Genomic DNA, 13,995 nt, shown 5'->3' with positions numbered 1-13,995 from the left:
GGGAGTAGAGCCCATCACACACGGGGGCAGAGCCCACCACACACGGGGGTAAAGCCCATCACACACGGGGGCAGAGCCCATCACACAAAGGGGCAGAGCCCATCACACACGGGGGCAGAGCCCATCACACGCGGGGGCAGAGCCCATCACACACGGGGGCAGAGCCCATCACACGCGGGGGCAGAGCCCATCACACACGGGGGCAGAGCCCATCACACACGGGGGCAGAGCCCATCACACACGGGGGCAGAGCCCACCACACACGGGGGTAAAGCCCACCACACACGGGGGCAGAGCCCATCACACACGGGGGTAAAGCCCATCACACACGGGGGTAAAGCCCATCACACGTGGGGGCAGAGCCCATCACACACGGGGGCAAAGCCCATCACACGCGGGGGCAGAGCCCATCACACACGGGGGCAAAGCCCATCACACGCGGGGGCAGAGCCCATCACACAAAGGGGCAAAGCCCATCACACACGGGGGCAGAGCCCATCACACAAAGGGGCAGAGCCAATCACACACGGGGGTAAAGCCCATCACACGTGGGGGCAGAGCCCATCACACACGGGGGTAAAGCCCATCACACGTGGGGGCAGAGCCCATCACACACGGGGGCAAAGCCCATCACACGCGGGGGCAGAGCCCATCACACACGGGGGTAAAGCCCATCACACACGGGGGTAAAGCCCATCACACACGGGGGTAAAGCCCATCACACACGGGGGTAAAGCCCATCACACACGGGGGTAAAGCCCATCACACACGGGGGTAAAGCCCATCACACACGGGGGTAAAGCCCATCACACACGGGGGTAAAGCCCATCACACAAAGGGGCAGAGCCCATCACACACGGGGGCAGAGCCCATCACACACGGGGGCAGAGCCCATCACACACGGGGGCAGAGCCCATCACACACGGGGGTAGAGCCCATCACACACGGGGGCAGAGCCCATCACACACGGGGGTAAAGCCCATCACACACGGGGGTAAAGCCCACCACACACGGGGGCAGAGCCCATCACACACGGGGGCAGAGCCCATCACACACGGGGGCAGAGCCCATCACACACGGGGGTAAAGCCCATCACACACGGGGGCAGAGCCCATCACACACGGGGGTAAAGCCCATCACACACGGGGGTAAAGCCCATCACACACGGGGGTAAAGCCCATCACACACGGGGGTAAAGCCCATCACACACGGGGGTAAAGCCCATCACACACGGTGGCAGAGCCCATCACACACGGGGGTAAAGCCCATCACACGCGGGGGCAGAGCCCACCACACACGGGGGTAAAGCTCACCACACACGGGGGCAGAGCCCATCACACACGGGGGTAAAGCCCACCACACACGGAGGCAAAGCCCATCACACACGGGGGTAAAGCCCATCACACACGGAGGCAGAGCCCACCACACACGGGGGCAGAGCCCATCACACACGGAGGCAGAGCCCATCACACGCGGGGGTAAAGCCCATCACACACGGGGGTAAAGCCCATCACACGCGGGGGCAAAGCTCACCACACACGGGGGTAAAGCCCATCACACACGGGGGTAAAGCCCATCACACACGGGGGCAGAGCCCACCACACACGGGGGTAAAGCCCATCACACGCGGGGGTAAAGCCCATCACACGCGGGGGCAAAGCTCACCACACACGGGGGTAAAGCCCATCACACACGGGGGTAAAGCCCATCACAAACGGGGGCAGAGCCCATCACACGCGGGGGCAGAGCCCATCACACACGGGGGCAGAGCCCATCACACACGGGGGTAAAGCCCATCACACACGGGGGCAGAGCCCATCACACACGGGGGCAAAGCTCACCACACACGGGGGCAAAGCTCACCACACACGGGGGTAAAGCCCATCACACACGGGGGTAAAGCCCATCACACGCGGGGGCAGAGCCCATCACACACGGGGGCAGAGCCCATCACACACGGGGGCAGAGCCCATCACACACGGGGGCAGAGCCCATCACACACGGGGGCAGAGCCAATCACACACGGGGGTAAAGCCCATCACACGCGGGGGCAGAGCCCATCTAACGCGGGGGCAGAGCCCATCACACACGGGGGCAGAGCCCATCACACGCGGGGGCAGAGCCCATCACACACGGGGGCAGAGCCCATCACACGCGGGGGTAGAGCCCATCACACACGGGGGCAGAGCCCACCACACACGGGGGTAAAGCCCATCACACACGGGGGCAGAGCCCATCACACAAAGGGGCAGAGCCCATCACACACGGGGGCAGAGCCCATCACACGCGGGGGCAGAGCCCATCACACACGGGGGCAGAGCCCATCACACGCGGGGGCAGAGCCCATCACACACGGGGGCAGAGCCCATCACACCCGGGGGCAGAGCCCATCACACGCGGGGGCAGAGCCCATCACACACGGGGGCAGAGCCCATCACACACGGGGGCAGAGCCCATCACACACGGGGGCAGAGCCCACCACACACGGGGGTAAAGCCCACCACACACGGGGGCAGAGCCCATCACACACGGGGGTAAAGCCCATCACACACGGGGGTAAAGCCCATCACACGTGGGGGCAGAGCCCATCACACACGGGGGCAAAGCCCATCACACGCGGGGGCAGAGCCCATCACACACGGGGGCAAAGCCCATCACACGCGGGGGCAGAGCCCATCACACAAAGGGGCAAAGCCCATCACACACGGGGGCAGAGCCCATCACACAAAGGGGCAGAGCCAATCACACACGGGGGTAAAGCCCATCACACGTGGGGGCAGAGCCCATCACACACGGGGGTAAAGCCCATCACACGTGGGGGCAGAGCCCATCACACACGGGGGCAAAGCCCATCACACGCGGGGGCAGAGCCCATCACACAAAGGGGCAGAGCCCATCACACACGGGGGCAGAGCCCATCACACACGGGGGCAGAGCCCATCACACACGGGGGCAGAGCCCACCACACACGGGGGTAAAGCCCACCACACACGGGGGCAGAGCCCATCACACACGGGGGCAGAGCCCATCACACACGGGGGCAGAGCCCATCACACACGGGGGTAGAGCCCATCACACGTGGGGGCAGAGCCCATCACACACGGGGGCAGAGCCCATCACACACGGGGGTAGAGCCCATCACACGTGGGGGCAGAGCCCATCACACGCGGGGGCAGAGCCCATCACACGCGGGGGCAGAGCCCATCACACAAAGGGGCAGAGCCCACCACACGCGGGGGCAGAGCCCATCACACACGGGGGCAGAGCCCATCACACACGGGGGCAGAGCCCATCACACAAAGGGGCAGAGCCCATCACACACGGGGGCAGAGCCCATCACACACGGGGGCAGAGCCCATCACACACGGGGGCAGAGCCCATCACACACGGGGGTAAAGCCCATCACACACGGGGGCAGAGCCCATCACACACGGGGGCAGAGCCCATCACACACGGGGGCAGAGCCCATCACACACGGGGGCAGAGCCCATCACACACGGGGGTAAAGCCCATCACACACGGGGGTAAAGCCCATCACACACGGGGGCAGAGCCCATCACACACGGGGGCAGAGCCCATCACACACGGGGGCAGAGCCCATCACACACAGGGGCAGAGCCCATCACACACGGGGGCAGAGCCCATCACACACGGGGGCAGAGCCCATCACACACGGGGGCAGAGCCCATCACACACGGGGGCAGAGCCCATCACACACGGAGGCAGAGCCCATCACACACGGGGGTAAAGCCCATCACACACGGGGGTAAAGCCCATCACACACGGGGGCAGAGCCCACCACACACGGGGGTAAAGCCCATCACACACGGGGGTAAAGCCCATCACACACGGGGGTAAAGCCCATCACACGCGGGGGCAGAGCCCATCACACACGGGGGCAGAGCCCATCACACACGGGGGCAGAGCCCATCACACACGGGGGTAAAGCCCATCACACACGGGGGTAAAGCCCATCACACACGGGGGCAGAGCCCATCACACACGGGGGCAGAGCCCATCACACACGGGGGCAGAGCCCATCACACACGGGGGCAGAGCCCATCACACACGGGGGCAGAGCACATCACACACGGGGGTAAAGCCCATCACACACGGGGGTAAAGCCCATCACACACGGGGGCAGAGCCCACCACACACGGGGGTAAAGCCCATCACACACGGGGGTAAAGCCCATCACACACGGGGGTAAAGCCCATCACACGCGGGGGCAGAGCCCATCACACACGGGGGCAGAGCCCATCACACACGGGGGCAGAGCCCATCACACACGGGGGTAGAGCCCATCACACGCGGGGGCAGAGCCCATCACACACGGGGGCAGAGCCCATCACACACGGGGGCAGAGCCCATCACACACGGGGGTAAAGCCCATCACACGCGGGGGTAAAGCCCATCACACACGGGGGTAAAGCCCATCACACGTGGGGGCAGAGCCCATCACACACGGGGGCAGAGCCCATCACACGCGGGGGCAGAGCCCATCACACACGGGGGCAAAGCCCATCACACGCGGGGGCAGAGCCCATCACACAAAGGGGCAGAGCCCATCACACACGGGGGCAGAGCCCACCACACACGGGGGCAGAGCCCATCACACACGGGGGCAGAGCCCATCACACACGGGGGCAGAGCCCATCACACACGGGGGCAGAGCCCATCACACACGGGGGTAAAGCCCATCACACACGGGGGCAGAGCCCATCACACACGGGGGCAGAGCCCATCACACACGGGGGTAGAGCCCATCACACACGGGGGCAGAGCCCATCACACACGGGGGCAGAGCCCATCACACACGGGGGCAGAGCCCATCACACACGGGGGCAGAGCCCATCACACACGGGGGTAGAGCCCATCACACACGGGGGCAGAGCCCATCACACACGGGGGAAAGCCCATCACACACGGGGGCAGAGCCCATCACACACGGGGGCAGAGCCCATCACACACGGGGGCAGAGCCCATCACACACGGGGGCAGAGCCCATCACACACGGGGGTAAAGCCCATCACACACGGGGGTAAAGCCCATCACACACGGGGGCAGAGCCCATCACACACGGGGGCAGAGCCCATCACACACGGGGGCAGAGCCCATCACACACGGGGGTAGAGCCCATCACACACGGGGGCAGAGCCCATCACACACGGGGGTAAAGCCCATCACACACGGGGGTAAAGCCCATCACACACGGGGGCAGAGCCCACCACACACGGGGGTAAAGCCCATCACACACGGGGGTAAAGCCCATCACACACGGGGGTAAAGCCCATCACACGCGGGGGCAGAGCCCATCACACACGGGGGCAGAGCCCATCACACACGGGGGCAGAGCCCATCACACACGGGGGTAGAGCCCATCACACGCGGGGGCAGAGCCCATCACACACGGGGGTAAAGCCCATCACACACGGGGGCAGAGCCCATCACACACGGGGGTAAAGCCCATCACACGCGGGGGTAAAGCCCATCACACACGGGGGTAAAGCCCATCACACACGGGGGTAAAGCCCATCACACACGGGGGTAAAGCCCATCACACGCGGGGGCAGAGCCCATCACACACGGGGGCAGAGCCCATCACACGCGGGGGCAGAGCCCATCACACACGGGGGTAGAGCCCATCACACACGGGGGCAGAGCCCATCACACACGGGGGCAGAGCCCATCACACACGGGGGCAGAGCCCACCACACACGGGGGTAAAGCCCACCACACACGGGGGCAGAGCCCATCACACACGGGGGTAAAGTCCATCACACACGGGGGTAAAGCCCATCACACACGGGGGTAAAGCCCATCACACGTGGGGGCAGAGCCCATCACACACGGGGGCAAAGCCCATCACACGCGGGGGCAGAGCCCATCACACACGGGGGCAAAGCCCATCACACGCGGGGGCAGAGCCCATCACACAAAGGGGCAAAGCCCATCACACACAGGGGCAGAGCCCATCACACAAAGGGGCAGAGCCCATCACACACGGGGGTAAAGCCCATCACACGTGGGGGCAGAGCCCATCACACACGGGGGTAAAGCCCATCACACGTGGGGGCAGAGCCCATCACACACGGGGGCAAAGCCCATCACACGCGGGGGCAGAGCCCATCACACAAAGGGGCAGAGCCCATCACACACGGGGGCAGAGCCCATCACACACGGGGGCAGAGCCCATCACACACGGGGGCAGAGCCCACCACACACGGGGGTAAAGCCCACCACACACGGGGGCAGAGCCCATCACACACGGGGTTAAAGCCCATCACACGTGGGGGCAGAGCCCATCACACACGGGGGTAAAGCCCATCACACGTGGGGGCAGAGCCCATCACACACGGGGGCAAAGCCCATCACACGCGGGGGCAGAGCCCATCACACAAAGGGGCAGAGCCCACCACACACGGGGGCAGAGCCCATCACACGCGGGGGTAAAGCCCATCACACACGGGGGTAAAGCCCATCACACACGGGGGCAGAGCCCATCACACACGGGGGCAGAGCCCATCACACACGGGGGTAGAGCCCATCACACACGGGGGCAGAGCCCATCACACACGGGGGTAAAGCCCATCACACACGGGGGTAAAGCCCATCACACACGGGGGCAGAGCCCATCACACACGGGGGCAGAGCCCATCACACACGGGGGCAGAGCCCATCACACACGGGGGCAGAGCCCATCACACACGGGGGTAAAGCCCATCACACACGGCTGTAAAGCCCATCACACACGGGGGCAGAGCCCATCACACACGGGGGCAGAGCCCATCACACACGGGGGCAGAGCCCATCACACACGGGGGTAGAGCCCATCACACACGGGGGCAGAGCCCATCACACACGGGGGTAAAGCCCATCACACACGGGGGTAAAGCCCATCACACACGGGGGCAGAGCCCATCACACACGGGGGCAGAGCCCATCACACACGGGGGCAGAGCCCATCACACACGGGGGTAGAGCCCATCACACACGGGGGCAGAGCCCATCACACACGGGGGTAAAGCCCATCACACACGGGGGTAAAGCCCATCACACACGGGGGCAGAGCCCACCACACACGGGGGCAGAGCCCACCACACACGGGGGTAAAGCCCATCACACACGGGGGTAAAGCCCATCACACGCGGGGGCAGAGCCCATCACACACGGGGGCAGAGCCCATCACACACGGGGGCAGAGCCCATCACACACGGGGGCAGAGCCCATCACACACGGGGGCAGAGCCCATCACACGCGGGGGCAGAGCCCATCACACACGGGGGTAAAGCCCATCACACACGGGGGCAGAGCCCATCACACACGGGGGTAAAGCCCATCACACGCGGGGGTAAAGCCCATCACACACGGGGGTAAAGCCCATCACACACGGGGGTAAAGCCCATCACACACGGGGGTAAAGCCCATCACACGCGGGGGCAGAGCCCATCACACACGGGGGCAGAGCCCATCACACACGGGGGCAGAGCCCATCACACACGGGGGTAGAGCCCATCACACGCGGGGGCAGAGCCCATCACACACGGGGGTAGAGCCCATCACACACGGGGGTAAAGCCCATCACACACGGGGGCAGAGCCCATCACACACGGGGGTAAAGCCCATCACACACGGGGGTAAAGCCCATCACACACGGGGGCAGAGCCCATCACACACGGGGGCAGAGCCCATCACACACGGGGGTAAAGCCCATCACACACGGGGGTAAAGCCCATCACACGTGGGGGCAGAGCCCATCACACACGGGGGCAAAGCCCATCACACGCGGGGGCAGAGCCCATCACACACGGGGGCAAAGCCCATCACACGCGGGGGCAGAGCCCATCACACACGGGGGTAAAGCCCATCACACACGGGGGTAAAGCCCATCACACACGGGAGCAGAGCCCATCACACACGGGGGCAGAGCCCATCACACACGGGGGCAGAGCCCATCACACACGGGGGCAGAGCCCATCACACACGGGGGTAAAGCCCATCACACACGGGGGTAAAGCCCATCACACACGGGGGCAGAGCCCACCACACACGGGGGTAAAGCCCATCACACACGGGGGTAAAGCCCATCACACACGGGGGTAAAGCCCATCACACACGGGGGTAAAGCCCATCACACACGGGGGCAGAGCCCATCACACACGGGGGTAAAGCCCATCACACGCGGGGGTAAAGCCCATCACACACGGGGGTAAAGCCCATCACACGTGGGGGCAGAGCCCATCACACACGGGGGCAAAGCCCATCACACGCGGGGGCAGAGCCCATCACACACGGGGGCAAAGCCCATCACACGCGGGGGCAGAGCCCATCACACAAAGGGGCAGAGCCCATCACACACGGGGGTAAAGCCCATCACACGTGGGGGCAGAGCCCATCACACACGGGGGCAAAGCCCATCACACGTGGGGGCAGAGCCCATCACACACGGGGGCAAAGCCCATCACACGCGGGGGCAGAGCCCATCACACAAAGGGGCAGAGCCCATCACACACGGGGGCAGAGCCCACCACACACGGGGGCAGAGCCCATCACACACGGGGGCAGAGCCCATCACACACGGGGGCAGAGCCCATCACACACGGGGGTAAAGCCCACCACACACGGGGGCAGAGCCCATCACACACGGGGTTAAAGCCCATCACACGTGGGGGCAGAGCCCATCACACACGGGGGTAAAGCCCATCACACGTGGGGGCAGAGCCCATCACACACGGGGGCAAAGCCCATCACACGCGGGGGCAGAGCCCATCACACACGGGGGCAGAGCCCATCACACACGGGGGCAGAGCCCATCACACACGGGGGCAGAGCCCATCACACACGGGGGTAAAGCCCATCACACACGGGGGCAGAACCCATCACACGCGGGGGCAGAGCCCATCACACAAAGGGGCAGAGCCCACCACACACGGGGGCAGAGCCCATCACATGCGGGGGTAAAGCCCATCACACACGGGGGCAGAGCCCATCACACACGGGGGCAGAGCCCATCACACACGGGGGCAGAGCCCATCACACACGGGGGCAGAGCCCATCACACACGGGGGTAAAGCCCATCACACACGGGGGCAGAGCCCATCACACACGGGGGCAGAGCCCATCACACACGGGGGCAGAGCCCATCACACACGGGGGCAGAGCCCATCACACACGGGGGCAGAGCCCATCACACACGGGGGCAGAGCCCATCACACACGGGGGCAGAGCCCATCACACACGGGGGCAGAGCCCATCACACACGGGGGCAGAGCCCATCACACACGGGGGCAGAGCCCATCACACACGGGGGCAGAGCCCATCACACACGGGGGCAGAGCCCATCACACACGGGGGCAGAGCCCATCACACACGGGGGTAAAGCCCATCACACACGGGGGCAGAGCCCATCACACACGGGGGTAGAGCCCATCACACGCGGGGGCAGAGCCCATCACACACGGGGGTAAAGCCCATCACACACGGGGGCAGAGCCCATCACACACGGGGGCAGAGCCCATCACACACGGGGGTAAAGCCCATCACACGCGGGGGTAAAGCCCATCACACACGGGGGCAGAGCCCATCACACACGGGGGCAGAGCCCATCACACACGGGGGCAGAGCCCATCACACACGGGGGCAGAGCCCATCACACACGGGGGTAGAGCCCATCACACGCGGGGGCAGAGCCCATCACACACGGGGGTAAAGCCCATCACACACGGGGGCAGAGCCCATCACACACGGGGGTAAAGCCCATCACACACGGGGGCAGAGCCCATCACACGCGGGGGCAGAGCCCATCACACAAAGGGGCAAAGCCCATCACACACGGGGGCAGAGCCCATCACACAAAGGGGCAGAGCCAATCACACACGGGGGTAAAGCCCATCACACGTGGGGGCAGAGCCCATCACACACGGGGGCAGAGCCCATCACACACGGGGGCAGAGCCCATCACACGCGGGGGCAGAGCCCATCACACACGGGGGCAGAGCCCATCACACACGGGGGCAGAGCCCATCACACACGGGGGCAGAGCCCACCACACACGGGGGTAAAGCCCACCACACACGGGGGCAGAGCCCATCACACACGGGGGTAAAGTCCATCACACACGGGGGTAAAGCCCATCACACACGGGGGTAAAGCCCATCACACGTGGGGGCAGAGCCCATCACACACGGGGGCAAAGCCCATCACACGCGGGGGCAGAGCCCATCACACACGGGGGCAAAGCCCATCACACGCGGGGGCAGAGCCCATCACACAAAGGGGCAAAGCCCATCACACACAGGGGCAGAGCCCATCACACAAAGGGGCAGAGCCCATCACACACGGGGGTAAAGCCCATCACACGTGGGGGCAGAGCCCATCACACACGGGGGTAAAGCCCATCACACGTGGGGGCAGAGCCCATCACACACGGGGGCAAAGCCCATCACACGCGGGGGCAGAGCCCATCACACAAAGGGGCAGAGCCCATCACACACGGGGGCAGAGCCCATCACACACGGGGGCAGAGCCCATCACACACGGGGGCAGAGCCCACCACACACGGGGGTAAAGCCCACCACACACGGGGGCAGAGCCCATCACACACGGGGTTAAAGCCCATCACACGTGGGGGCAGAGCCCATCACACACGGGGGTAAAGCCCATCACACGTGGGGGCAGAGCCCATCACACACGGGGGCAAAGCCCATCACACGCGGGGGCAGAGCCCATCACACAAAGGGGCAGAGCCCACCACACACGGGGGCAGAGCCCATCACACGCGGGGGTAAAGCCCATCACACACGGGGGTAAAGCCCATCACACACGGGGGCAGAGCCCATCACACACGGGGGCAGAGCCCATCACACACGGGGGCAGAGCCCATCACACACGGGGGCAGAGCCCATCACACACGGGGGTAAAGCCCATCACACACGGGGGTAAAGCCCATCACACACGGGGGCAGAGCCCATCACACACGGGGGCAGAGCCCATCACACACGGGGGCAGAGCCCATCACACACGGGGGCAGAGCCCATCACACACGGGGGTAAAGCCCATCACACACGGGGGTAAAGCCCATCACACACGGGGGCAGAGCCCATCACACACGGGGGCAGAGCCCATCACACACGGGGGCAGAGCCCATCACACACGGGGGTAGAGCCCATCACACACGGGGGCAGAGCCCATCACACACGGGGGTAAAGCCCATCACACACGGGGGTAAAGCCCATCACACACGGGGGCAGAGCCCATCACACACGGGGGCAGAGCCCATCACACACGGGGGCAGAGCCCATCACACACGGGGGTAGAGCCCATCACACACGGGGGCAGAGCCCATCACACACGGGGGTAAAGCCCATCACACACGGGGGTAAAGCCCATCACACACGGGGGCAGAGCCCACCACACACGGGGGTAAAGCCCATCACACACGGGGGTAAAGCCCATCACACACGGGGGTAAAGCCCATCACACGCGGGGGCAGAGCCCATCACACACGGGGGCAGAGCCCATCACACACGGGGGCAGAGCCCATCACACGCGGGGGCAGAGCCCATCACACGCGGGGGCAGAGCCCATCACACACGGGGCAGAGCCCATCACACACGGGGGTAAAGCCCATCACACACGGGGGTAAAGCCCATCACACACGGGGGTAAAGCCCATCACACACGGGGGCAGAGCCCATCACACACGGGGGTAAAGCCCATCACACACGGGGCAGAGCCCATCACACACGGGGGTAAAGCCCATCACACACGGGGGTAAAGCCCATCACACACGGGGGTAAAGCCCATCACACACGGGGGCAGAGCCCATCACACACGGGGGTAAAGCCCATCACACACGGGGGCAGAGCCCATCACACACGGGGTAAAGCCCATCACACACGGGGGTAAAGCCCATCACACACGGGGGCAAAGCCCATCACACGCGGGGGCAGAGCCCATCACACACGGGGGCAGAGCCCATCACACACGGGGGCAGAGCCCACCACACACGGGGGTAAAGCCCATCACACACGGGGGTAAAGCCCATCACACACGGGGGTAAAGCCCACCACACACGGGGGTAAAGCCCATCACACACGGGGGCAGAGCCCATCACACACGGGGGTAAAGCCCATCACACACGGGGCAGAGCCCATCACACACGGGGGTAAAGCCCATCACACACGGGGGTAAAGCCCATCACACACGGGGGCAGAGCCCATCACACACCAGGCAAAGCCCATCACACACGGGGGTAAAGCCCATCACACACGGGGCAGAGCCCATCACACACGGGGGTAAAGCCCATCACACACGGGGGCAAAGCCCATCACACGCGGGGGCAGAGCCCATCACACACGGGGGCAGAGCCCATCACACACGGGGGCAAAGCCCATCACACGCGGGGCAGAGCCCATCACACACGGGGGTAAAGCCCATCACACGCGGGGGCAGAGCCCATCACACACGGGGGTAAAGCCCATCACACGCGGGGGCAGAGCCCATCACACACGGGGGCAGAGCCCACCACACACGGGGGTAAAGCCCATCACACACGGGGGTAAAGCCCATCACACACGGGGGTAAAGCCCATCACACACGGGGGCAAAGCCCACCACACACGGGGGCAGAGCCCACCACACACGGGGGCAGAGCCCATCACACACACGAAAGTCTTGGAAAGCCAGCAAGAGGCGTTTTGGCAGCAGGTGTGAGGCAGTGAGAGGCTGAGTGCGGACAGCAGGAGTTCACAGGAGGAAACACAGCCAGGGGAGGCTGCATAGAGGGGTCAGAGAACGATTCCAGAACGATGTGGAGTTAAAGGTGGAGAAGAAAGGAGAGCGGGACCCAAGTGGGTCCCAGCCTGGCTGCCCCTCTGCGGTGGGGCCTGGGCAGCTGTGGTTCTTACAAAGCTCCCAAGAGTTTTCTCAAGTGCAGCCGGGGCAAAGGCAGGGATGGGGTGGGGGTGGGGGCGAGGCACCTTCACTCGCTGGCTCACTCACTCACCCACCTTCTCTGCCGCCGCCCAGTTTCCCAGGACTGTGTGCATGCAGCCGATGTTGAAACAGATCCTGGAGTGGGGGTCCTGGACTGCGGAGAAGGCGTCCAGGGCTCCCTTCCAGTCCTTCTTGTCGGCTGCCAGCACCCCTTCATTCCAGAGGCTGATGGCCTCAGCCAGGGACATGGTGTGTTGTGGGGAAGAGGAGGCTGCGAGCCGGCAGGAGACAGGGAGAGGGTGGGGGGCTCTCCCCCAGCTGGGCAGCCCCAGGCCTTCACTTCCCGGCCTGGTTCTCCAGTGCAGCCCAGCCTCCCTTAAGACAGCTTCCCAGTGTTGCAAAGGCGTCAGGAAATGTCCCCACCTTTTGGAAACTGATGCGCAACCCTGCCACGAGAGAAAAAGAAAGCCGGAGAGATAGGCCAGTGGGGGCGGAGTGTGGGAGAGGAAGTGCATCAGACACTGCCCTGATGGTTCAGTTCCTCAAAATGCTTCTGCCCTGGGCCCGGCTTGTCCTCTCGGTCCTCCGCCCGCTCCTGCCTGCCTGCCGCAGGTTCAGTCAGGGCTCGGGCCCGGCTCCGGCTCCGGCCCGGCTCCAGCTTCGGGCAACCTGGGCAGTCCAAGCACCCCCCTGGGCCCTGATTTCCACGCCCCTGTTGAATGAGGGTGTTGGCTGAGAGGACAGTTCTTTCCACTCTTACAGGAATGCCTTGCTTACGGTCTCATAACCTCATAGACCATCTTGAAATATTTGTATTTTTATCTTGAGCTAAAATGAGCAATTAGCATATTTCTGTGGCAGACTGGTCTTGGGTGTCCATCTGGGTCTGAGATAACTTTTAGGAATGCTTTGGAAGCTCAAGAAGAGCCAAAATTAAGAGCCATATATGAGGGTGAAGTATACCTCTCCCATCCTTGTGTGAAAGCAGGACAGACCAGGGCTCTCATTGATGACTGGTGTGTTTACTAGTCTCCAAAACAAAAAAAGCAAACAAACAAAAC

General features: G+C 64.4%; 1 protein-coding gene across 2 annotated transcripts in view; it reads right to left on the bottom strand.

Annotated features, from left to right (window-relative positions):
• Positions 1 to 13,363, bottom strand: part of NCF2 (neutrophil cytosolic factor 2) — a 35,386-nt gene extending 22,023 nt beyond the window's left edge. Inside the window, exon 1 of one of the 2 annotated variants that reach the window (XM_080648116.1) lies at positions 13,009 to 13,363. In XM_080648116.1, coding sequence (XP_080504242.1) covers positions 13,009 to 13,182 — 174 coding nt within the window. In that variant the 5' untranslated portion in view covers positions 13,183 to 13,363. The remainder of the gene's footprint in view (positions 1 to 13,008) is intronic. The other variant, XM_080648115.1, reaches the window with a different exon arrangement.
• Positions 13,364 to 13,995: the final 632 nt, after the last annotated feature.

This window comes from Plecotus auritus (genome assembly GCF_963455305.1).
Source record: "Plecotus auritus genome assembly, chromosome: 12".
Classification (NCBI taxonomy): domain Eukaryota; kingdom Metazoa; phylum Chordata; class Mammalia; order Chiroptera; family Vespertilionidae; genus Plecotus; species Plecotus auritus.
The sequence above is the reverse complement of the archived record's forward strand: the minus strand, read 5'-3'. Positions and strand labels throughout refer to the sequence as shown.